General features: G+C 44.5%; 1 protein-coding gene across 6 annotated transcripts in view; it reads left to right on the forward strand.

Annotated features, from left to right (window-relative positions):
• atxn2 (ataxin 2) overlaps positions 1–24,426 on the forward strand; it is a 105,504-nt gene extending 81,078 nt beyond the window's left edge. For 4 of the 6 annotated variants that reach the window (XM_043715670.2, XM_043715673.2, XM_043715672.2 and 1 more), the window contains 12 exons: positions 4,478–4,594; positions 5,837–5,907; positions 6,637–6,956; positions 11,499–11,565; positions 13,614–13,763; positions 14,048–14,120; positions 16,927–17,114; positions 17,439–17,568; positions 20,745–20,893; positions 21,272–21,499; positions 23,374–23,545; positions 23,808–24,426. In XM_043715670.2, coding sequence (XP_043571605.1) covers positions 4,478–4,594; positions 5,837–5,907; positions 6,637–6,956; positions 11,499–11,565; positions 13,614–13,763; positions 14,048–14,120; positions 16,927–17,114; positions 17,439–17,568; positions 20,745–20,893; positions 21,272–21,499; positions 23,374–23,545; positions 23,808–23,836 — 1,694 coding nt within the window. In that variant the 3' untranslated portion in view covers positions 23,837–24,426. The remainder of the gene's footprint in view (positions 1–4,477; positions 4,595–5,836; positions 5,908–6,636; positions 6,957–11,498; positions 11,566–13,613; positions 13,764–14,047; positions 14,121–16,926; positions 17,115–17,438; positions 17,569–20,744; positions 20,894–21,271; positions 21,500–23,373; positions 23,546–23,807) is intronic. The other 2 variants (XM_043715671.2, XM_043715674.2) reach the window with 1 other exon arrangement.
• The last annotated feature ends 2,558 nt before the right edge of the window (positions 24,427–26,984 follow it).

Here is a 26,984-nt window from a genome sequence, read left to right on the forward strand (position 1 = left end):
GCCTCCGCAGACGCCCCCTTCTCGCCCGCCCGCCCCCCTTCTCGCCCGCCCGCCCCCCTCTCGCCCGCCCCGCCCCCCCTTCCTCGCCCGCCCGCCCCCCCTTCTCGCCCGCCCGCCCCCCCTTCTCGCCCGCCGCCGCCCCTCCGCCCGCCCGCCCCCTTCTCGCCCGCCCGCCCCCCCCTCTCGCCCGCCCGCCCCCCCTTCTCGCCCGCCCGCCCCCCCTTCTCGCCCCGCCCCGCCCCCCCTTCCTCGCCCGCCCGCCCCCCCCTTCTCCGCCCGCCCGCCCCCCCTTCTCGCCCGCCCGGCCCCCCCTTCTCGCCCGCACCGCCCCCCCTTCTCGCCGCCCGCCCCCCCTTCTCGCCCGCCCGCCCCCCTTCTCGCCCGCCCGCCCCCCTTCTCGCCCGGCCCGCCCCCCTTCTCGCCGCCGCCCCCTTCTCGCCCGCCCGCCCCCCCTCTCGCCCGCCCGCCCCCCCTTCTCGCCCGCCCGCCCCCCCCTTCTCGCCCCTCTCGCCCGCCCGCCCCCCTTCTCGCCGGCCCGCCCCCCCTCTCGCCCGCCCGCCCCCCCTTCCGCCCGCCCGCCCCCCCTTCTCGCCCGCCCGCCCCCCCTTCTCGCCCGCCCGCCCCCCCTTCCTCGCCCGCCCGCCCCCCCTTCTCGCCCGCGCCCGCCCCCCCCCTTCTCGCCCCCCCGCCCGCCCCCTCGCTCGCCCGCCCGCCCCCCCCTTCTCGCCCAACCCCCCCCCCTTCCGCCCCCCCGCCCCCCCTTCTCGCCCCCGCCCCCCCCTCTCGCCGCCCCCCCCTTCTCGCCCGCCCCCCCTTCCCGCCCGCCCCCCCCTTCCCCCGCCCGCCCCCCTTCCCCGCCCGCCCCCCCCTTCCCGCCCCCCCCCCTTCCCGCCCGCCCCCCCCTTCCGCCGCTCCCGCCCGCCCCCCTTCCCGCCCGCCCCCCTTCCCGCCCGCCCCCCCTCCCCCCCCCCCCCTTCCCGCCCGCCCCCCCCTTCCCGCCCGCCCCCCCCTTCCCGCCCGCCCCCCCCTTCCCGCCCGCCCCCCCCTTCCCGCCCGCCCCCCCTTCCCGCCCGCCCCCCCCCTTCCCGCCCGCCCCCCCTTCCCGCCGCCCCCCCTTCCCGCCCGCCCCCCCCTTCCCGCCCCGCCCCCCCTCCCGCCCGCCCCCCCTCCCGCCCGCCCCCCCCTCCCGCCCGCCCCCCCCTCCCGCCGCCCCCCCCTCCGCCGCCCCCCCCCCTCCCGCCCGCCCCCCTTCTCGCCCGCCCCCCCTTCTCGCCCGCCCCCCCTTCTCGCCCGCCCCCCTTCTCGCCCGCCCCCCTTCTCCGCCCGCCCCCCCTTCTCGCCCGCCCCCCTTCTCGCCCGCCCCCCCTTCCTCGCCCTCCCCCCCTTCTCGCCCGCCCCCCCTTCTCGCCCGCCCCCCCTTCTCGCCGCCCCCCTTCTCGCCCGCCCCCCCTCTCGCCCGCCCCCCCTTCTCGCCCGCCCCCCCTTCTCGCCCGCCCCCCTCTCTCTCTCTCGCCCCCCCTCTCTCTCTCTCTCGCCCCCCCCCCTCTCTCTCTCTCTCTCTCGCCCCCCCCTCTCTCTCTCTCTCTCTCTCTCGCCCCCCTTCTCTCTCTCTCTCTCTCTCTGCCCCCCTCTCTCTCTCTCTCTCTCTCGCCCCCCCTCTCTCTCTCTCTCTCGCCCCCCCTCTCTCTCTCTCTCTCTCTCTCTCGCCCCCCCTCTCTCTCTCTCTCTCGCCCCCCCTCTCCTCTCTCTCCTCTCGCCCCCTCCTCTCTCTCTCTCTCTCTCGCCCCCCTCTCTCTCTCTCTCTCTCTCTCGCCCCCCCTCTCTCTCTCTCTCTCTCTCTCTCTCGCCCCCCTTCTCTCTCTCTCTCTCGCCCCCCCTCCCTCTCTCTCCTCGCCCCCCCTCTCTCTCTCTCTCTCTCGCCCCCCCTCTCTCTCTCTCGCCCCCCTCTCTCTCGCCCCCCCCTCTCTCTCTCCCCCCCTCTCTCTCTCTCGCCCCCCCCTCTCTCTCTCTCCCCCCCCTCTCTCTCTCGCCCCCCCCCTCTCTCTCTCGCCCCCCCCCTCTCTCTCTCGCCCCCTCTCTCTCTCGCTCGCTCGGCCCCCCCCTCTCTCTCTCGCCCCCCCCTCTCTCTCTCCGCCCCCCCCTCTCTCTCTCTCGCCCCCCCCTCTCTCTCTCTCGCCCCCCCCTCTCTCTCTCGCCCCCCCTCTCTCTCTCTCGCCCCCCCTCTCTCTCTCGCCCCCTCTCTCTCTCTCTCGCTCGCCCCCCCTCTCTCTCTCTCATCTCTCTCTCTCTCTCTCTCTCTCTCTCTCTCTCTCTTTCGCCCCCCTTCTCTCTCTCTCTCTCGCCCCCCTTCTCTCTCTCTCTCTCGCCCCCCTTCTCTCTCTCTCTCTCGCCCCCCTTCTCTCTCTCTCTCTCGCCCCCCCCCTCTCTCTCTCTCTCTCTCTCGCCCCCCCCTCTCTCTCTCTCGCCCCCCCTCTCTCTCTCTCTCGCCCCCCCCTCTCTCTCTCTCTCTCTCGCCCTCCTCTCTCTCTCTCTCTCGCCCCCCCCTCTCTCTCTCTCTCCTCTCGCCCTCCTCTCTCTCTCTCTCTCTCTCTCTCTCTCTCTCTCTTCTCTCTCTCTCTCTCTCTCTCTCTCTCTCTCTCTCTCTCTCTCTCTCTCTCTCTCCCTCCCCCCCTTCTCTCTCGCCCCCCCTTCTCCTCCTCTCTCCACCCCCTCCTCCCTCTGTCTTTCTCTTCCCCCCCCCCCCACTCCCGCCTTCCCATTAATGGTTTGGGTTCATTCCCTGATAGAATGATGGCAGTTAAATAATCTGTTAAGTTTTCCAATAGAGTTGTTATTCCAATCTTTTTTTAATTGTATTGTAACCGTAGTATATGAATATAGTGTTTTTCTTCAAGACAAAGGTTTGACCAATCAAATTGTATCCGGAATGCAATGCCAGGCACTTGCCTTTAAAATAAGTAACATCTCCCTGACATGTTTTGAGGGGATTTGGTCTGTTCATAACGCATATAATTATCAAGTATTACATCCATGTCGCAAACACTGCTGTGGACACTTCATCACTCTGTTAAATCTTTCCATACCCAGGTCTAATGAAACCTGGAATACTACTTTCCAACTGTTAGTTTCATAGTGCTGCTTTATTCCCTCCCCCCGCCACCAAAAGATTGTTTTCAGGTTCGACATTCTAAGAGGGGTCTTTGTTGAAATCCTCTTAAATGACTTAATGCTGGATTCTGTGAGTACCCAAGCAGGCAAAGTTAATTGCTGTCAAATTGTCCTATTTATAGTCAGCAATCTTAATTTTTAGACTTCAGACATCTCCAAAACACAGGATTAAGTCTAATTTGTTATAAGCTGCAAGGAAGTAGGGGTACTGGGCTAACGGTCGGATACTTGGTAGTGTGGATGAGCAGAGGGATCTTGGTGTCCATGTATACAAATCTTTGAAAGTTGCCACCCAGGTAAATAGTGCGGTGAAGAAGCCATATGGCGTACTGGCTTTTATTGGTAGAGGAATTGAGTTCCGGAGTACTGAGGTCATGTTGCAGTTGTATAAGACTCTGGTGCGGCCGCATCTGGAGTATTGTGTGCAGTTTTGGTCGCCATACTATAGGAAGGATGTGGAGGCACTGGAACGGGTGCAGAGGAGGTTTACCAGGATGTTGCCTGGTATGGTAGAAAGATCGTATGAGGAAAGGCTGAGGCACTTGGGGTTGTTTTCATTGGAGAAAAGAAGGTTTAGGGGTGACTTGATAGAGGTGTATAAGATGATTAGGGGTTTAGATAGGGTCGACAGTGAGAATCTTTTTCCTCGTATGGAGTCAGCTATTACAAGGGGGCATAGCTTTAAATTAAGGGGGGTAGGTATAGGACAGATGTTAGTGGTAGGTTCTTTACTCAGCGAGTCGTGAGTTCATGGAATGCCCTGCCAGTAGCAGTGGTGGACTCTCCCTCATTATGGGCATTTAAGTGGGCATTAGGTAGGCATATGGAGGATAGTGGGCTAGTGTAGGTTAGGTGGGCTTGGATCGGCGCAACATTGAGGGCCGAAGGGCCTGTACTGCGCTGTATTCTTCTATGTTCTATGAAGACACATTGAAAAAATGTGTTTAGCTCTTTCACAGAAAAGTTGACATCTATTGGCTTGCTTAGCTTGTATCCTTCAGTGTATTACCAAATTATTGTTCCAAACACTGTCTCACAAAGAAAGGAGTTGTCTTTAAGTATGTGGCAATGTGCCAAGAATCTAACTGTCCAGTAAATGTTGGCACATTCCACAAATTACCTGTTGACTTTTGTTAAGCACTTGAGCTAGTGTATGGATCTTAATTGTGGCTGAGGATGGATTATTGGGACATGTCATTGAAGACTTATTTCTGCCTAACCTTTAGGGAAAAAACTTGTTTAGTTTATAATTTCTGGGTTATGCATAAATTTAATTCAGAAATAATTCGGGTGTATTGTCCATTTACAGCTAAGGAAACCAGACTTCAGGAACAGAAGCAGAATTCCCCCTCTGTAAACAAAGAGAATCCAAAGCCTGTTGAAATCTGTAATACTCCCCCTAGCTTAACCAAACCAGGAATCAAAGGTTAGTATTACATGACTTTAGAGTAAGTTCCTATCTAGTGTTGATTTAATGTGATTTCACTTTAATGTTGTTAATGAAATATTGACCATATCCATTTAATATTCCCAGTTTCATTTTCAATATTGTTTGCCAAAGACTTGCTCTCCTTTGGTTTACGCATGCACATGACCTTTTTCATAATGCTTCTGCCTTTGCCCTTATCCTCTATTCCTCTGTTCTTCTTTCATCCTTGTCCTTGTCTCAACAATCTCTTTTTACCCTTGTAATCAGGGTCAATTCTTCAGTCCTTCTCCTGGCTTCCATTTGGAGCTTGTATCGAGTCCCATCTAGTGGCAAATGTTGGTTGGTGCAAGTGGACCGGAGACCTTAGCTTCATGCATCAGCTAGGTTCTGCCACAAGATGGAACATGGTCAATTTGCGTTGGAGTCATAGAGATGAACTGTATGGAGACAAACCCTTCGGTCCAACTTGTCCATGTCAACCGGATATCCTATCCTAACCTAATCCCATCTGCCAGAACTTGGCCCATAACCCTCTAAACCCGTCCTATTCATATACCCATCCAGATGCCTTTGAATAATAGTTTTAAACATTTTACACTCAAAGTACAATAAATAAATGTATTTGTTTCACAAGCTATTTCAGCTTGAAATTTAGTGCTGCTCATGTGTCATGTGGCATCTAAGCATGCAGTTTAGTTTTTCTGGATGAGAAATGTCTAAAGAAACCTAACTGGCTATAGTCAAGATTCCTAGGCGAATCCACCATTCACTTAAAAGTCAGGATTTTTAGCAATGCAGTTCCAACTTCAAGTGAGGATTCTTAACTTGGGTATAGGAATTTTATAGGAATTCTTAATTGTAGTTTTTCGCAGCCCATCTAAAAGGTGGTGCCCATTCACTTGTAAAACTTTTCAGTTGTGTACATATGCAGTTTGGCATTGCAGTCATTATTTTAATTGTTGCATTTGTCATCAATATTGAATCTCACAGATAACATGCTTATTCAATCTTCCAGCCCCAATTAGAAGTTAATATTGTGCTACTCTGAAAGAATGTCAGACAAAAATAAATTGCACATCTGGGTATATTTCATAAAAGGCTTTTGTGCCTCAGCCTGTTATTATACAGCATAATTACTTAAATACAATAACTTGTTTGTTTCAAAATAGTTCAAGTGTCTTGATTTCAGACTGGTACAGGTAACCTGTTTTGTATATGATTGAGTTTTTCTCTTTGCAGCTACATCTCCATCGGCTTCAGATCATAAGAAACAGATAGCAGACTTAAAGAAATTCAGGGAAGACTTTAGAGTGAGTATTTTCAGTATCATTCCTGTTCACGAAGCTAAATGCAATTTTGTTGTAGAACTGAGGACAAACTTGCCAAATTCTTTCACAGACTTGTATTAATCATATCAAGGCAAATCTGCAGATCTGGCAGTCTCCTCTCCGCAGTTACCCTTGGAGGATTGGCATCTATGACCCAATAATGATCTCCATGATCCCAGTGGGGTTGCAGCCCACAGATTGGGAATCCTTTTTTGAAGCAAAATAAATTACGACTTAACAAAACCACCAGTTTAACAATTGCCATTGACTCCATTCTCATTTCTCTTCCACCATTTTTTAAAAAGTATTTTGATTTTTCTGTTTCTTCTAAATTAGTCTTTTACTTGTTCTCTTCACAGTTATGCACATTTGAGGAGGAGTTCTCTGCTGTCTTTTTCCAGACTATTGCTGCTTCTCAAGTTATTCCTAGTGCAACATTTTGAATTTTTCTTGAACATAAAGAACATTTTTGTTTTTTCATCTGATGTCAAAAATGCGTTCCTTACCTTTTGCTTAACTTGCCCTGTTGCAGACTTATGTTATGTTTGAAATATTTTTATGTAATAGAGCTAAACAATATAACTTTGAATATCATGAACATTTTGACGACGAGTATGTTAAATAGCGTTTTCATCAGATTTAGGTAACTTGTTATACAAATATTGAGACTTTTTATGTTGGTTTATATATTTAAGCTTACACCATTCTTAGTTGCAGACTGCTCCAATCACTGATCCAGTTGTGGATCAGTTTAAGTCCAGAGAGAGTACAGAGAACCAATCCAGGGATCCAATCAAGGAGAAGATAACAGTGATTGAACCGGGTAGCAAAGAATCTGTCAGTGAGAGCAGCTCAAATGCAAACACCAGCAATAGTAGCAGCAAACCAAGCAGTCCCAGTGCTTCCCCGAACATAATCAGCTCTGAGCAGAAGAGAGGACCAGATGTGACTTCCCAGGCCGTCCAGACTACTGGTCCAACCAGTAAGCCAGAAAAAGAAGAAAAAGAGGATAAAAAGGAAGGTACACCAGAGTACGTATGCACACCCAGAAATGATATATTACCAATAGTTCAACCAGAATGCGTCAACACTGCAGAAGTCTGTGGGCAATAAATGTGCATAGGATCTTCCCAATTTCAATAAAACTCGAAAGGAGTCTGATTTCTTAATATGGTAATATTGCATGATCAGGTGATACATGTAAGATCGCAAACTTCCTTGCTACACTGCCATCATTCCAGATGGAAGTTGTGCATCCTGTGGAAGCTCTGTAGCAGATTGCAGGTTATTCATTTCCTTGGAGCCCTCCAAAAGTCTCTATTTAAATCGGATCATTGACAGATTGATGCTATTAGGTAAAATAGTTGTTCAGGGAACATTACTGAAAAACTATTCAACAAAACTTGTACTGGCACCACGTGCCCCAATTACCAGTCCCTCAGACTACTTACACCCCTCAGACACTGACCTGGGAATCCCCAGGACCCAACTGCAAACTTTCAGCAGACCCAACCTGATGCCCTGTTGCTGCACTGGACCTGACTGGACCAGAACCCGTTTCTGGGTCCTGTGAAACCAATGCCAGTCTCTCCACCTCCTGCTGAATCCAGTTTCGCTGAACCATCCTGACCTGCCGTAAACAGTACCTCAGTTACCTAGCACCCTTAACAACTTGTACCATATCATACTACCCCCTTCCTTCAGCGTCTTACCCAGCTAACCCCCTACTTACCTAGTACCCTGCCACCTATCTCTTCCCAAGCTGACGGCCTACCCTTCTGACCAAGATTGCTCTTATCTTTTTGCTGTTAAAGTAGCTGTAAGGACCTTTTAAATTTCAGAATATACCCCAACTTACTGCATGGAAAAGGGGGCATGGTTTGTCTTCTCCTGACATTGCCACACTATGAAAGAACTGTCAGAATGGAAGTCTACTCCACTTTTCTGAAGGAGTTGAGATTGGAATTTCCTCTCAGAAATGCAGAGCTCCCTCTTTTTTAAGTAGCAATCTCATGGATTGGAAAATCCAGCCCAAACGTTACAACTTTACCACAAGCAGTGATTTTGCAGTGTATTTGAAGTGCATGATAGTTGTGGCAAATCTCTTGGTAAATGTTGAAAGCAAGGTGTATTCCCTAAAATACTGGTATCAAAATCATTTTCAATTTAGTGGTTTCCATTTTAAAATGCTTTAACACCACTTATTGTTTGTAGCTGTTTACTCTGTTGCTTTTGAAGTGCGCAGGTGTTATAATTTTAAACTTCACATTCAGTCTGGCTAACAATAGTTGAGGCAACAACTTTTTTTTTGGCATATAAATTGACAAGACTGCCCATAACAAGGGAGCATATAGAATGAATATTAAAACAAAAACAAGTGAATGATTTGAAAGCTTTTTCCCCACGTATGATTCTTAAGAACTCGGATACTTTATCACATTATTGAAATAAAGATTCTCAAACAGTATTAAAGATGGCTTCAAATAAGTAAGATATTTGCAGAAGGGCACAGGGAATGCAAGAAAGGCAATTATGGCAGATAGCTGCAGTTGAAGAGGTGGCACAGATGTTGTAATTGGTTTGTGTTGTAGATTCTTTGTAGCAAAATTACCATCTGATCAGTCTTCTCTTGGATTGTGACTTCCTTTGAAACACCTAAAGGATTAATCATTGAACCTTAACTGTTGCCTCCTTCTATTTAATGTTTAGCTGGTAGTCGTCATTATTTCTCAAGCTGCTTTTATACAAGATCAGAGTTAAAACCAATTTAAAATTGCAAAATGTATATTTGACAGTGCAAAATGCTTTTACTATGAAGTAGTCATATAGATGTACAACATGGAAACAGACCCTTCGGTCCAACTCATCCATGCCAACCAGATATCCCAACCCAATCTAGTCCCACCTGCTAGCACCCGGCCCACATCCCTCCAAACCCTTCCTATTCATATACCCATCCAAATGCCTTTTAAATGTTGCAATTGTACCAGCCTCCACCACTTCCTCTGGCAGCTCATTCCATACACGTGCCACCCTCTGAATGCAAAAGTTGCCCTTTAGGTCTCTCTCTTATCTTTCCCTTCTCACCCTAAACCTATGTCCTCTAGTTCTGGACTCCCCCACACCAGGGAAAAGACTTTGTCTATTTATCCTTTCCATGGCCCTCATAATTTTGTCAACCTCTATAAGGTCACCCTTCAGCCTCACAACACTCCAAGGAAAAAAGCCCCAGCCTGTTCAGCCTCTTCCCATAGCTCAAATCCTCCAACCTGGCAACATCCTTGTAAATCTTTTTCTGAACCCTTTCAAGTGTCACAACATCTTTCCGATAGGAAGGAGACCAGAATTGCACGCAATATTCCAACAGTGGCCTAACCAATGTCCCGTACAGCCGCAACATAACCAATAAAAGAAAGCATACAATACGCCGCCTTCACTATCCTATCTACCTGCAACTCCATTTTCAAGGAGCTATGAACCTGCACTCCAAGGTCTCTTTGTTCAGCAACACTCCCTCGGACCTTACCATTAAATGTATAAGTCCTGCTAAGATTTGCTTTCCCAAAATGCAGCACCTCATATTTATCTGAATTAAACTCCATCTGCCACTTCTCGGCCCATTGGCCCATCTGATCAAGATCCTGTTTTAATCTGAGGTAACCCTCTTCGCTGTCCACTACACCTCCAATTTTGGTGTCATTGGCAAACTTACTAACTGTACCTCTTATGCTCACATCCAAATCATTTATGTAAATGACAAAAAGTAGAGGACCCAGCACCAATCCTTGAGGCACTCCACCGGTCACGGGCCTCCAGTCTGAAAAACAACCCTCCATCACCACCCTCTGTCTTCTATCTTTGAGCCAGTTCTGTATCCAAATGGCTAGTTCTCCCTGTATTCTGAGAGATCTAACCTTGCTAACCAGTCTCCCATGGGGAACTTTGTCGAACGCCTTACTGAAGACCATTTAGGTCACATCTACCGCTCTGTCCTCAGCAATCTTCTTGGTTACTTCAAAAAACTCAATCAAGTTTGTGAGACATGATTTCCCACACAAAGCCGTGTTGACTATCCTTAAACAGTCCCTGCCTTTCCAAATACATGTACATCCTGTCCCTCAGGATTCCCTCCAACAACTTGCCCACCACCGAGGTCAGGCTTACTGGTCTATAGTACCCTGGCTTGTCTTTGCTGCCCTTCTTAAACAGTGGCACCACATTAGCCAGCCTCCAGTCTTCCGGCACCTCACCTGTGACTATCGATGATAGATATCTCAGCAAGAGGCCCAGCAATCACTTCTCTAGCTTCCCACAGAGTTCTGGGGTACACCTGATGAGGTCCTGGGGATTTATCCACCTTTTGTTTCAAGACATCCAGCACTACTTCCTCTGTAATATGGACATTTTGCAAGATGTCAGCATCTATTTCCCTACTTCCTGTATCTTCCATATCCTTTTCCACAGTAAATTCTGATGCAAAATGTTAGTTTTGTATCTCTCCCATTTTCTGTGGCTCCACACAAAGGCTGCTTTGCTGATCTTTGAGGGGCCCTATTCCCTCTCAGTTACCCTTTTGTCCTTAATGTGTAAAAACCCTTTGGATTCTCCTTAAGCTCTATTTGCCAAAGCTATTTCATGTCCCCTTTTTGTCCTCCTGATTTCCCTCTTAAGTATACTCCTACTTCCTTTAAACTCTTCTAAGGATTCATTCAATCTATCCTGTCTATGCCTGACAAATGCTTCCTTCTTTTTCTTAACCCAACCCTCAATTTTTTTAGTCATCCAGCATTCCCTAAAGCTACCAGCCTTCCCTTTCACCCTGACAGGAATATACTTTCTCTGGATTCTTATCTCATTTCTGAAGGCTTCCCCCTTTTGCAGCCATTCCTTTACCTGTGAACATCTGCCCTCAATCAGCTTTTGAACGTTCTTGCCTAATGCCGTCAAAATTGGCCTTTCTCCAATTTAGAACTTCAACTTTTAGATCTGGTCTATCTTTCCATCACTATTTTAAAACGAATAGAATTATGGTTGCTGGCCCAAAGTGCTCCCCCACTGACACCTCAGTCACCTGCCCTGCCTTATTTCCCAAGAGTAGGTCAAGTTTTGCATCTTCTCTAGTAGGTGCATCCACATACTGAATCAGAAAATTTTCTTGTACACACTTAACAAATTCCTCTCCATCTAAACCCTTAACACTATGGCAGTCCCATTCGATGTTTGGAAAGATAAAATCCCCGACCATCCCCACGCTATTATCCTTACAGATAGCTGAGATCTCCTTACAAGTTTGTTTCTCTATTTCCCTCTGACTATATGGGGGTCTATAATACAATCCCAGTAAAGTGATCATCCTTTTCTTATTTCTCCGTTCCACCCAAATAACCTGATTATTAAACAAATCCAGAATACTATGGATGCTGGAAAACTGAAATATAAACCAGAAAATTTTGAAGATACTCTGCAAGTTGTGCAGCATCTTTGAACAGAGCAAAGTTGTCATTTTAGGTCGATGGTTGTCTGCCAATAGTGCCTGAAATACTGTACGATCTTAAAACTTTTCTCTCTTTCAGACAAGTTAGAAAATCTACATTGAATCCAAATGCTAAAGAATTCAATCCGAAGACTTTCTATACTCCTGTAAGTTGTGCTGCTTATTTGTTCTCCTCTAGTATAATATTGAAGAGAAGTTTCTCTTGCACTCAAATTCAAGGGAAGAGAAGAATCCAGATCCAACAGTGGAAGGAAATGAGGGTTTAAATAATAGCTATAAGGTTAATTTCTTGTTGATATTAGGATTCTGATAGGTCCTTTGTCTCTCTCAAACATCCACAAGAGGGATATGGCCACACAATCCAAATTGGGTCAGTTGCTGAAGCACCATGAGAATCACTCCAGATTACATAAAATGTCACATTATAGGAATTTTGCTGAGGCAAGTTAGTTTCTCATTTGCTTGTTAGGGCAGTCCTTGGATCTTTCTATGCTTATTAGAAAACTCTTTTTTGTATTACTCAACAGGGAGGGAGACATTACTCAAGTCTGCATTTTGGTGATAAAATTAATATGTTTTGCAACTGTAGTAAGAAAATTATTTTCTGCTAAAAGGCGAGATACATTAGATGAGTTATATTCCATGTTTCTTCTACAATAAACAATTTCAGTGTATCCATATCTAATGTCCTCATTGCTTTTTTTTCAGTGACTGCCAGGAATTGCACTAATTTTAGACAATATATAGAGGGGCCGCATAAGGTTTAGGAACTTCAGTGATTTGTGTCTTAAAATAACCAATTCTGTTCTGTGTATTTGTATGCTTTGCTTAAAGTATAGATTGGACTGGTTATTGTAACCGTCCATTTTATTAGTTTATAGCTTTTGAGGGACAGTTTATTTTCTGTCAGTCTGCAGTTGAAATATTAATTTGTTATTGTAAAGAACAATTCCATTTAAAGTATGCTGGGATAGAAAGAAAGTTTTTTGCTGAAACCTGTCCTTTCTATCTTGTGTGACCTCAGCTTTGACTGTTTACTATTAAGATTATGTGCATTGGACTCTGGACTCTGTAGACCTCTCTTCTATTAGGCAGACCATAAACCACATGAGCACATGTTGGCTATTTGGCTGTTCGAGTCTGCTGTGCTAGTAGTGATATCATGGCTGATCTAATTTCAACTTCACTTTCCTGCCTTCTCTCAATATCCTTTGCTCTTACTGATTTTAAAAAAAAATCTCTTATCCTTGAATATACTTAACAACTTTGTGGTAAAGAATTCCACAGATTCGCTATCCTATGAGAGAAGTAGTATTTCCTGATCTCTGTCTTAGGTAGCCCCTGACTCTAAGACTACATCCTCGGGTTCTAGGATTTTTTTATAAAGAGAGATTGAATAGGCAGGGTATGTACTCCTTCAAGTTTAGAAGAATGAGAGGAGGCCTTATTAAAACATCTAAGATTCTTATGAGAATTGACAGGGTGATATGTTGATGTTGTGTTCCCCTTGGACAATAGAGAACATAAACTCAGAATAAGGGATTGTCCAGTTAGAATATGATGAGGTGGAACTACTTCTGAGAGAATGAATCTGTAGAATTCTATTCCACAGAGGGTTTTAGAGGCTGGGTCATTTAAGTTCATGCAAGACTGAGGCACAGATTTTTACTCAATAAATGTAGAAAAGGAAAGTGAACTTGAGAATGATCAAGTTAGCCATGATCTCAGTGAATGGCAGGGCACGCTTGGTGGTCTGTGTGGCCTATGTAAACTCTTATGTCTTATTTCCTCATGGAGTGCGGGATAGTGAGGGAGCAGTGTGGCAAATGGGATAGCAAGTGGGAGGCAGTGAGGATTCAGGAACAGGCCAGTGGCAGGAGACAGTGATGGTGACGATTTGGTTGCAGGGAGGCAATAATCATAGGGAACAGGGTGGAAGTAGGAAATGGTGAGATGCTGGTGAATGGGAGGTAATGACGGGTTTGCGAGCAGTCTGAGAGGCTGTGTAAGTCATACAATAAACAAGGGCATCCAACTATACTGTTAGCGGCACCATGATTATACCTGTCGGAACTGATTTCCAGTTCCACTTTAGCAGCAGGAAGGAATGACATCATTCTGCTAAAGTTGCTTTCAAAGTCTTTTTAACTATTAAGGATTTCAATGGTGACTTGAATTGCTGTTATTTTAACAGCCTAAGCCAACAACCACACCAACGCCGCCACGTCCTCAAGCCCAACCTAGTCCATCTATTGTGGTCCAGCAACATCCTCCAGTGTACAATCAGCCAATGTGTTATGCGCAGAATGTGGTATACCCAGTTCCAGTTAGCCCAGGAGTTCAGGTAACCAGCCTGAATTTTTTTTTTGTTTTTTTAAAAAGCTAAATATGGAAAATCATTTGTGTAGCACTGTCTAGTTTAATAATGGATGGATGTAATGTGATAGACAACAAATGATGTTTTTGAGAGTGATGCTCACACCCTATGAACCATTAAGGTTTATGAATCTGCTCAACAAACAATATTGATGCTGACTCTAATGTTTCAGTTCTAAACTCTCGCTGTCTTGTATAAATTTTATTTTCACTGTCCAGACTGACAGCCTTCACTGTTTCTTTCCACTCTAGACTACTCACATGTATCATGTTCCAATGACTCCGATGCCAATCAACCAAGCTAAGTCATATAGAGCAGGTAAAGGTGAGAGAATGGGGTTTTGTCTTGTCTGATGTATGATTTCTTTTTTGAGGGATTTATGTAGGATGATCTCTTAAGTAGTATTTAATGTACCTATAATTGACACATGCCTGTTTTGGCTTTGATATAATTTAAGATCACTCGTATCTCTACCATGTTTTGAAAATTGGTATGCTAATTGGAAAATTGTTTTGAGGAATGTATATCTTCATAATATGATGGTTCAAGTCGGTTAGCAGTTGTAAAGTACTAAATCAAGTAAATGAAATGATCTTTGAAAAGTCTGGAGAAAATAATTTTCCATTTGTGGTTCTTTGACGAGTCTGAAGAGTAGCCTTTTCTCTCTCTCCCCACCTGATTTTTTTTGCTATTTATAGTCAATTGATTGTAGAGATTCACTGAGGTCCTGCCTATTGTGGATATGTTGGTATTAATGTATTTTGTCTGCTGTTAGCAGTAATTTTACAGGAAAGGGACTTCTGAGTGGTCATAATACTGTAGAATTTCATACTGTTTTGAAACAAAGCCAATTTACCAAGGTTTGAGCATGGATTTTAAAGTAGATTGGCAAGTTAAACTATAGTATATAACCATGCATATAAAGTAATGGTTGATCATTCTCGTCAAGCATGTATTATTTTGGAGATAACATTCTACAAGGATGAGTTCCTATGGTGATTACCCAGAGAATTTAAAAATAGAATTAGATAAAGGGGGTAAGGCAAGTGATAGATTTCAAGATGACTTAAGCATGCAGTTGGAATGGGTGGATACATGGCAAATGAAATTTAATACAGAGAAATGTGGAGTGATGCATTTTGACAGCAAGATTGAGGAATGCCAATTTAAGTGAAGGGACTGCAAAAAGAGACCTGAAGGTGTATACACACAAATCATTGGAGGTAGCACACTGAAGATTTTTTTTCACAAATAAAAGACACATTTCCTGGGTTTTATAAATATGACATCTAGTACAAAGGCAAGTATGTTATGGTCACTGAGACACTGGTTTGGTCTCGACTGGAATATGGTCTCCAGTTAAAGATAATATACTTTGAGAAACACCTGAAGACTTGAGAGGATAAAATCAAAGTTTGTTTGCACAATGGGTTAAGGGTTGAAGAACTTAGGAAGGTAGTTTGGTGTTTAAAGATGCGTGTATTGCTGATGGTTTAAAACTTCAAATCTATTTTCCAAAGATTGTGCATTTCTTTTATTACACGCAGTTCTGTCATGTGACAGTAAAATAACCAGATTTCTACAAGTTTAGCAAGATTGAAATTCTATTGAATAACATTGATTTAAATGCATTTTGATGCCCTTGTGCATAAATCACAATATAAGCATTCAGATACCAAAAGGAATTGGGAAGGTATATGGTGCATTAGCTGTTGTTGCAGTGGACTTGCTGTTTAAGATTGAGGAAGTGATAGTGCTTTTGTGAGACTATACATGAGTTACTGGGTACAATTTTAAACTCCATTTCTAAGCAAATATAGCTGTCTAAGAGGGAATGCAATAAAGATATACCAGATTGATTGAGTTATTCCTGTGTTGAACAGGTCAACCAATATGGAAAGTCGAAGTAGAATGGACCTATTAACTAAAGTTTAGCTGATTGAGATATCATTAAAATGTGTAAAACCTTTCAGTGACTTGATTGGTTAAATTCTAAGAGGCTGTTTCTCCTGCCTTGATCTAGAAATACAAGTCTCAGTTTAAGGATAATGAACCAACTATTTAAAATTATGAAAATTTCTTCACCTTTCCTTAGATGGGTATATGCAGCTTGAATTGTTCAGATAAATGTTTAGTGACTTTTTTTAACTGATGCTCTGCACCTAATTTGGAGACGCCGGTGTTGGACTGGTGTGCACAAAATCAAAAATCACGCAAAACCAGCTTATAGTCCAACAGGTTTATTTGGAAGCACTAGCAAATGTCTACAGTGTGATGTAACTGAAATTATATGTTGAAAAAGACCTGGATTGTTTGTTACTTGTCTTATCTTTTAGAATGACTATGTTGGTTTCAGTTCTTTCAGATGTAAGTCTCAAAACCTTTTTAAAAAAATTACATTCTCGAAGGAGGATGGTCTCCTGAAGTGCACAGTAGAATGTCCCGGACCAGTGAAGTGTTCTCCGACTGGGAGGGAACACTTCTGTCTGTTGATTGTTGTGCGGTGTCCGTTAATCCATTGCTGTAGCCTCTGCTTGGTCTCGGCAATGTACCATGCCTCAGGGCATCCTTGCCTGCAGCGTATGAGATAGACAACATTGGCTGAGTCGCATGAGTACCTGTCACGTACACGGTGGGTGGTGTCCCCACGTGTCATGGTGGTATCCGTGTCGACACTCTGACACGTCTTGCAGCATCTACTGTGACAAGGTTGTATCGAGTTATCCTGAAAGCTGGGTAGTTTACTACGCACAGTGATCTGTTTGAGGTTTGGTGGTTGTTTAAAGGTGAGAAGTGGAGGTGTGGGGGAGGTCTTGGTGAGGTGCTCATCCTCCTTGATGATGTGTCGCAGGCTGCAAAGAACATGGCGTAGAATTTATAGCAAAAGTTTACAGCCAAAAAACTGTCTTACAATCTTATTCTCCACAACCATCTAACGAAGGAGCAGCACTTCGAAAGCTAGTGCTTCCAAATAAACCTGTTGGACCATAACCTGGTGTTGTCATTTTTATCTGACCATTGTGCTATTTAATCTTTGATACAGTACTGACAGTGTCAAATTATCCTTTGAACAGTTTTCCTTGCAGTTGAAGATCACTGCAATCTCACTAATTGTTATCCTTTTTTCCAGTACCAGCCATGCCACAACAGCGACCAGATCAGCATCACCCTCAGGGCACACCAACTATAATGCATCCAGTTAGTGCAGCTGGCCAGATTGTTTCAACTGCTCCAGCTTATTCACAATATGTTACTTATAACCCTCAACAGTTTCCTAACCAACCCCTTGTACAGTCTGTAGCACATTATCAATCACAGGTAAATTGCCAAGTTTGTTTCCCACAAAGGTACTTCATGTTTAACTTACAATATTTGAATACTTATTTGCTAAACTTGCATTGCAAATTACAAATAAATGTCAGGCTTTCTTAGACATCTAATGAATAGAGAATCTATTTTGTGAAAATCAATGCATTATCCATTGACTCGAACTTCCTGCTGTAGCTGATTATTTTGAGATTTATAGTACTTCATCTCCATTATTAAAATATGTAAGCAATGCAGTGGACACCTATCTAAAGCAAATATTGCTATTCTATCTTTGTGTGTAAACTGAATTTTACTGATGTTTTCACTACGCAGCCTCAGATGTACAGCCAAGTAATGCAGAGTAGTGCTCGAATGATGGCACCACCTGGCCATGGGCAACCGGGAATGGTCCCTTCGTCTACAGCACAATATCCTACTGCTGAACAGACACATGCTATGTATGGTAAGCCATCAAAGCAGTTTTTAACTTCTGGTGTTTATTGGTTAAAATAATAATGTTGCTTGCATTTCTTAAATAATTTGGATTGCAGAGGCATGTATAGTATTGAGGAATGTTGACACTTATCTCAAGAAGTTGAAAAACAAAGTGAGAAACAGACTTGAGTGAGAGTAGACTATTTAACCCTCAAGCTTGCTCTGCAAGCAAGTGTGAAAGTAAGGTTACAGTTGTATAAAACCCAAGCTGTGCTGTTTTTGGTTTTAAGCACCTAACCTCCATGAAAGGTGTATTGGTTTGCAGGGTATGCAGCAGAGATTGTGTGGAATGATAATGTGTTTAAGTAATACTGGTGATGCTGTTATAGCCCAGTTGAGTTCATATGACCGTCCGGGGTGACTGTGAAGAAGATAGAGGATCGTACGCCGCTTGACCACATACTGTTTATCAAGAAAGTGCTGCTGGGATGCTGTGGGTTCGCTGCAGCGGATGTGTACTGCCTGCAGGATTTCCCTGAGGCAGGCTACTTTGATGTGACCTTCAGGAGTTTGAAGCAGTGCGAACAGCTCCTGAAGGTCTTCAAGGAGAAGAAAGGGGAGCCGCTGTTTTCCATCTTGTCGGCAACCCCATTGTGAGTGCTTCCTGCACAGAGGAATCGGGTTGTTACAATCCATATGTACAACCCCTATGTTCCAGCGGCTGATGTTCTGACCTTCCTGGGAAGGTACGTCCAAGTTGAGGGAGAAGCCACCGATGTGATCGACCCCTTTGGGATCTGGACCAGTAAGCGGCAGGTCAGGGTGACTCTGAGGGTCGATGGCAATGGGAACATTCTTCACCCACCCTCGAGCTTCGCAATTGGAGGGAACAGAGGCTACCTGACATATGAAGGGCAGCCGAAAGTGTGCCGAACCTGCGGGAAGTCGGGACACGTGGTGGCGGACTGCAAGGGGACCATCTGCAGGAACTGCAAACAGGAGGGTCACCTGACTAAGGACTGTCAGGAAGCAAAGAGCTGCAACCTGTGCGGAGAGGCGGGTCACGTGTACAAGACCTGCCCAAGACGGGGGGGCCCCACTTACGCACAGATGGCTGGAGGTAGCAATGTGAACCGTGGACCCCCAAAGACCAGTAAGGTGCACCCAGACAGCAGGGAAACCCAGAAAGAAGAACAGGCCGGAGTGGAGGAGGCAGCAGACAGCGGAGAGACACAGCAGCTGATCCTAGCTCTAGCTGGGCAGATGGAAGCAATGGAGGAGAAGGTAATCTAGCAGGCAGAGGAGTGGATACCTGTTAAAAGCAGGAAGAGAAAATCCGGCCAGGCCCCCAAAGCCTCCCAGCAAAGGGGGAAAAGACAGCTGCACGAGGGAGGGACGACCAGTTCTTCGGATGGTGAAGACGGGCGCAAAGAATGTCATCACCACCAGAAGATGAGACAGAGCGCCATAGATAAAGAGGAGGGCATTTCCTCCCCACCAGGAAACAACGGACCCCCGAAGTCCACCCTCCACCCAGTGAGAACCAGGGGGTACCCACTGCCCCACAACTACAGACAACTGACAGCTGTGATCCTCTGACAGTCCCATTGTCAGACACAGAACTGGATGGTGCGGACCCTTGCCTTGGCTCAATGACTCCACAGCAGGTAAATGACCACAGTGAGAGCCTGGATAGCTACCTCAGCCCAGCCAGGGTCCAGCAGTTCGTGCTCACCATGGGGATGCAGACAGCTACCCCAGAGACGGGACAGTCAAATGGACAACGGTAACCCCATAAACTGGGATTAAAAAAAGTTCATTTGCTATAGTATAACAGGGCACCCACTCAGGTGGGTTCTGCTGAAGCCACAGCTGAATAACAAGAGACTGGATGGTTAATAAAGGGAACTGTAAATAGGATAACTGTAAATTCGAGTAATTCAATCTGTTCTTTGTAATGTTTAAGACATGCGATGTATATATCTATGAACGACATGACAAATTGTACAAGTACCAAAGATTTATTTCTATGAATAAAGTATATTTTGAAATAAAAAAAAAAGTTGAGTTCATGCGCAATGCAATATATTTGTTTTTGCTTCAAGGACAATTGATACAAAATAGAAGTTTGAGCTGCAAAGTATTTGTAATGAATGAATAATCATGTATTGTCGCTTGTGCTCTACAGTGAGCAACACAATAAAATACAGTGGAAAGCTTCAACGGTCACCACAATCTGGTGCCATTTTGAATTGTTTAAGATTGAAAAGATATAGCTAAAGAGTCCATCTTCATTCCATCACCTCAGCCAAGACTCCTGAGTCCTGCACCAGTTGACCAACAGCACCTGCGCCACTACCCCTCTGCTGCTTGTGCCAGACCTACCAACTTCAGAGTTGCCCCTCTCGTGCACCATCACTTAGTCACTGGATCCACCTTGCCAACAGGCTGCTGATGCTGGGTACTGTGCTTGGACCCACATTCACTCTGCAACTGGGAATCCCCTAGCTCTGGGACTACCACCACCAGGAGTCCTTGGTTCTGTTGCCAGGCCAGGCAGTTACCTCTCCAAAAGTCCTACTCCTGCTGCAGTCCTCCAGTATGTCGTCTTTCTCTTCCACTACCAGCAGGAAGGTGATGAAAAATGAGACAAAGTATAAGGAAAGAAGGGAGGAAGGAGCCGTCTGGATGTGATGGGCCCAGGGACCTGAACGCTGCCTACCTTGTTGGCACCACCATCTTGGGAAGACAGAATTGTAATCTTCGGTGTGAAAAATCTCTCCCTTCCAATGTCATTGGTGGAGATGTAGTACAATTCTTGTAGTAAACGATGTATCTTTAGATTCTTTGATTACACTTCCTCTCAGACTGTTTCCTGTAAGGGCTCCATTCCATTCTCCCAGTTATTGTCTCCATCACACCTATTTTGCTCAGTTTATCTTTTGCTATTATTAACATGCCATTGCCTTTCCCTCTAAACACCCTCACCATCTGTTCCACTTGCTCCTTCTCTCCTTTTGTCAGCAGCATAGAAAAAATGTCCCAGTTCCTTGAATTCCAGAGAAAATCATTTGACTCACCACAACTGCTGCCAGACCTGGTGATTTTCTCCAAGGTTTTCTGCTTTTATTTCCAAACTCCACTGTGATTTACTCTTTCTTTGGTTAGAAAATTGGTTAACAGGTTGTTTACTTTTATTTCTAGTGTCTCCAGGCCCGATTCATCAGCAGTTTGCACCCCACCCGACTGCTACCCTACATCCACATGCTCCACACCCACAACCATCTGCGACTCCAACTGGACAGCAACAAGGACAGCATGGCGGCAGTCATCCAGCACAGAGCCCAGTCCAGGTAAGGAACGCCAACTGCCCCCATTTAACTTCTAGGTATGTTTTTTAAAGTAATGGTAGACTTCCTCATTTCTGACTGAGTTTGTATACCAGTCAGCCTTGGCAAAGATCGTGGGGAAGTTCACTTCTTTCCCCTCCTTGTTGCAAAGGACTGGTATGAAGTAGAGAGGTGAGATTACAGCTAATAAAAATTAACTTGGCCAATAGAGAGAAATTTCACAGTATCAGTAACTATTCCTGTTAGTGTCTCTTTGTGCTGCACTATGGATGAGACGAAAAGTGTATTGGGACTTTGGGTGCAAATGGTAAATGCCACTAGCTTACATTTTGTAATAAATACTTGTGTTCCAGGATAATTCAATGACTTTTTTAATTTCAGCATCCTCAACATCAGGCTCCTCAGACTCTTCATTTGGGCAACCCTCAACAGCAGCAAGCAATTTACCACACAACTCTTACACCAACTCCTCCATCTATGACACAAGGTCCTAGTCCACAGTCTCCTCAGACTAGCTTCCCATCAGCACAGCAGACAATCTATACACTTCACCCTCAGCAGGTGCAGCATGGATATTCAAATCCTCCACATATGGCACATGTACCACAGGTAAGTGAGCATATCAAAGGTTTTTGGGGCTAAGTTGTTTATATAAACTTTGTGGCAATGCAGAATTCCTTTGTAGTGTTTGAGTTCTTTTACATAAATAAACTCTGAACTACTTAGAGATGTACAACATGGAAGCAGACCCTTCAGTCCAACCCGTCCGTGCCGACCAGATATCCCAATCTAGTCCCACCTGCCAGCACCCGGCCCATATCCCTCCAAACCCTTCCTATTCATATACCCATCCAAATGCCTTTTAAATGTTGCAATTGTACCAGCCTCCACCACTTCCTCTGGCAGCTCATTCCATACATCGACCACCCTCTGTGTGAAAATGTTGCCCCTTGGATCTCTCTTGTATCTTTCCCCTCTCACCTTAAGCCTATGCCCTCTAGTTCTGGACTCCCCCACCCCAGAGGGAAGACTTTGTCTATTTGTCCTATCCATGCCCCTCATGATTTTGTAAACCTCTACAAGACGTTCCAGGGAAAAGTTGTTTAATATTTTTTTAAGAGTCCAGATCTGAAAAGTAACTATCATAAATGTTTCCTGATCAGCTAATGAAAAGTTATTCAAGATTGGGTTATTTATCAGTTTAATCAGTTTGTGCCTCAGTGAGTCTGTATTGGTGACTGTGCAGTTTTTGGTGGCAAAACACTGGCTGATACGTTTGTTGCAAGGATATTTCTGACAGATTACTAAGTCAAATAAAATATTTATATTGCATTTTAGAATTTATGTAATATAGAAAATATATGGGCTAGTAGATGTTTTTGTTTATTTGACTTAATTCCTTTTTTTAAAAAATCTGTAATTCTTTGGGCTAGTTTATTATTTTGATGATGGTTCCTAATTCTGAAACATATCACATCTTTCTCTGCAGCACTCTTTACTTTTTGGAAGTTGGGTAGGATTTTGTGTGAATCTGATTTGGTGCTACTCTCAACTGCCTTAGATTTATATGGGTACTGGGCAATAGAACTCCAAAAATCCGTGCCATGGAATGGTATTTTTGTTGCTGTAGTATTCAATCTTATAGGAGGTCTGCTTCCAAATTGGAATGGCAATTCATGTTCATCAGCTTGTGTTTGTCAGAGAAGAGCAACTTATTTGTACCTGATATGGGTGTGGGCAATTATCCAAAAGTGAGCTGCACACTCACTCTGGGGCAGCCACAGATTTATTGAAGTAGCACAAAGATTGTACCATCTGATGGAATTGACTAAACAGCTGGTTTGTGCCTTAGAGTGACGCCAAGACAGCGTGGGTTCAATTCCCATATGGACTGACGTTACTGTGAAGGACTGTCTTCCCCCTCATTCTCTCCCCTTGCCTAAGGCATGGTGACCCTCTAGTTAAACCGCCCCCAGTCATTTGTCTCTAATGGGAGAGCAGCCTTACAGTCCAGTGGGACTATGGTGATTTCACCTGTTAGTATAATTTTGTGGAATTTAGATTTCAAGATAGAGGCAAATTTGAGTGAATTACCTTTTTTCTTTAATAAAAACAAGGTCAGAGAGTTCTTGAGCTGTGCCTACATTCAGCAATTGTCAGAACACAGTTGTCCACAAATCCCTGGGGTGTGAAAGAGAAAAAGTTTATCTTGTGGATTTCCTGACAGTGTAAACATCTAAGACCATCCAAAAAAACTCTAGCTAGCCAGGTTTCACTCTTGGATCTAATTTTGTTCAGTAGTTAAAGGAATACTTTAAAATTTCTGTGCTTCAGCAGTGTTTTTAACACAGCACACTTACCAGCAATTAGTGCAACCAGCAAAGTTTGGTACAGATTTGGAAAATACTTGTACAAGCTTCTGTCAGTTAACATTCATTATTCAATAGAAAATAATGATCTTTGGCTGCTTCGTTTGTTTATAGGCACATGTACAGTCTGGAATGGGCCCTCCCCACCACCCTGCTGCTACCCATCCTCCCATGATGCTAATGCCTGCACAACCACCAGGTGGTCAAGGTGGTATTCCTCAGAGTGCACTGCCACCCATTCCAGTTTCCTCGACTACACATTTCTCTTATATGGCACACCCCCAAGGTGAGTAATAGAAAAACAACGGGGAGAAGGTTTGATTTAAATTTTCTATACCTTTGGCCTGAAAGTAAACTGGTCCTGCGGAATTTGCTACATCTCACTGCTTTTATATTATTTCTACGACTCATGCACATACTGGTTTCTTTTTTAGAAAACACGAATTTAATTGCGCACTCTGAAAATATTTCTCAGATTTCACCTGTGTATACGGAGTAAAGTTGGAACTTTAAATTGATTTTTTTGTTGTTGTTTATTCTCCCATTAGTACAAGCCCATCATCAGCAGCCGTTGTAGTCCTGTCCAGCAGTAACCACAGACTGGCCAGTTGATGCCACACATCCTTCCCCATCCTAAATCCTGGAACCAGAGACACAGAATACTAGAAGTTGTCTTCTCATGCTAAACCACGTGCTGTCACGCAACATCCAGTAGGAACGTGTTGCCGAGTAATTCGGTGGCTGCTCTTGTGAAGAAGGCAAGATAAACTGGCAAGAAAGAAATAAGAGCCAAGTTCAAATCTGGAATCAGTGTGTCTTATCAACAGCCTTACAAAATGCCCCAAATCTGCTTTCTGATAACTGGAATGTATTTATTTTGCCTGACCCTTCTAAGTTATGAACTTCCCATGTTGAAAGAACTAATAAAATTGTTCCTGCTGCAAGCCATCCAGATTTGGCAAACCAGAACTCTCTGCTTCTAACCAAACTTGAACTGTATCTTATAACAAAATCCGGATGTGAACTGGTGGTTTATTTATGAATAGAGGTTCCTGGAGGAGAGCACTGTCACCAGACAGTGATGTAACTTTTAAGTTAATAACTTTTACTTTGTAGATAATAAAAAAAAATTAAAAAAACAAAAAAATAAAAAGTTTTAAAAACTGACATTGGCATGATTGTAATGTTTTTTTAACCCCCACACCTTTAATGGCCAGTAGATTGACCAAAGGATGAGGTCAAAACTATGGAACGACTGAAGAATGTTTTGTCTATTTTGAACTTTTGTTTTTTCTTTATCAAATCATACTGTGTGTTTTATGATGGCCTTTGTTCCCTTACCTCTGTAACAAGCATATGAATATTGTGACAACAGAATAGAATGCTGGAAATACACTCCATATTTGTGGATGAAGATCATAATGTGGTGGGGTGGAAAATGAGCTTCAAATGATCACATAGAATTTTTAAAATAATTTTGAACATCATGAAGGAATATCCATAACCAAAGGTAACATGTTAAGGAGCCATAAATCATGGAAACTGACCCTTTGGTCCAACTAGACCATGCCGAACATAATCTCAAACTAAATTAGTCCCACCTGCCTGCTTCAGGCCCATATCCTTCCAAATCTTTCCTATTCAGTGGATCCTGTTGCTAGCATTGATACAGGTTGAGTTGTAAGCTTTACAGCATTGCAATCTTGCAAATAATCGATCATATTAAAACTCTGGCCATTACCACAGAAGGTGTCCAGGGCAGTGGTCTAGGCCCATGCAGCTTCAATTGTTTGTTCGTTGCTCCTTTTCCCCCAACATAAGGTTAGATTTGATGTTGTCTACTAATGATTGAATAGTATTTGTCCTGTTAAAATGGTTATGCTTGGTTTGAAAAATGGCCAGGAGGATGCCCCACATGTGCCAGGTACTGACTGTCTTCAACATTGTAGCATCTGAGCATCTCCTGTTGATGATCAATTGCAAAATTTCCCACCACTACAAATCCTGAACGTTACCATTACCCTGAAGTTTAACTAGTCCAGCATAAAATCTGTGGCTATAAAAGCAGGAAAGACTGCGAATTCTGCAGTGAACTAATTGACCTCCTATCTCCCCAAAACCTATACGCTATCCTTACAATGCAGAAAGAGGCTAGTTGGCCCATCAAGTCTGCACTGACCCTCCAAAGAGCATCGCACCCAGACCCACGTCATCCCCGCCACCCCACATTTACCGTGGCTAATCCACCTAGCTTCAGACTACAGGAGAAAACCAGAGCACCCTGCAGATATGGGGAGAACATGCAAACTTCACACGGTCACCCAGGCCTGCCATTGAACCTGGGTCCCTGGTGCTGTAAGGCAGCAATGCTAACTACAGTGCCACCTATTGTTTGAGCCAGGCAGGTGTTGAGTCTACAGCACAGTAAAAGTATTTTATGCCATAGACAAGTGACTCACCAGGCTCCATTGATAGCATCATCCACAGGCCACATCGAAGACCAAGGATCATACACATGCAGAAGGAATCTTGAAGTTGGTGGTGCCAAGTTATGTGCCATTGAGGGGGCAATATTACCATTTCTTCGCTGCCACTTTAAAATTCAGAATACACATACCTCTACCATTAGAACTGCAGAGGGTGCTAGATGCTGTTTGCCCATTCCCAGTTCTCCATGATTTCAATCAGTCAGCAATGCCATGAAGAACGTTTTTTAAAAAATTGAACAACGGAAAGATTTCCTCAGTACCTTGGCTACTATTAATCCCTCAATCACCTTCACAGAAGTAAGTCATCCTGAACCTTTAAAGTATTTTGAGTTTACTGTGTACAAATTGTCATTGTCTACATGACAGCATATGTTGCATTTCTAAACAAACGTGCTTTAATTCTTGTGAGCTACGTTTATGGCAAGCACTAAATAAATGTAAGTCTTTGATTCGTTACTGAGTTGGTTGTTAAGTTTTGAGAGGATGGTTAACTTGGAAGCGTTTATCCTAACAGCACTATCCTCTTGTTGATGCATTAAAATTTCTTCAAGGACTGTGGGATTCACACTGCCAAGACAATATAAATAGCCTATCCTTAATTGTGCTTGAGAAAGTTGTGTTGAACACTGCAGTCTATATGATGAACTAATTGTGTTGTTAAGCAGGTTGATGCCAAGATTTTGACCCACCAACTGTGCAGGAACAGCAATATATTGCCAAGTCAGGATTGTGAGAGACTTTAAACAGAATGTATAGGGGTGGTTTTTCCATACACTTGCTGCTTCTCTTGTTCTGAGTGGAGAGATTATATTTGGAAGTTCCTGTTTGAAGTTATTTTGGCAGTGGTATTAGGGGTGTTGCAGTAATTTTAGAGAGGAGTTTAAATAGCAAAAATTGTTCAGTATGCCAAATTGTTTATATATTACTTGTATTATTAATACAGAATCTTTCAAAAAGCAACAAGATCAGGGAAGGAGCAGTACTGAACGCCCCAGATCATAGAGTATTACAGCATGGAAAGAGATTCTTTGGTCCATCACGTCTGCAGTGGTCATCAAATATCGAACCTGTTTTTCGAGCGTTCATTTGCTTGGCTCTACATCCTTTTAGACTGAGTTCTAGGTCCTACCATCCCCAGGTGAAATTCTTCCTTCGAACCCCTCTAAACCTCCTGCCCTTAAATCTAGTTATTGACCCTTCAACTCAGCAGAAATGTTACTATCTCATAGTTTGCAC

This window comes from Chiloscyllium plagiosum, unplaced genomic scaffold (genome assembly GCF_037043375.1).
Source record: "Chiloscyllium plagiosum isolate Xiang-an unplaced genomic scaffold, Cpla_swu_hap1 HiC_scaffold_24, whole genome shotgun sequence".
Lineage (NCBI taxonomy): Eukaryota > Metazoa > Chordata > Chondrichthyes > Orectolobiformes > Hemiscylliidae > Chiloscyllium > Chiloscyllium plagiosum.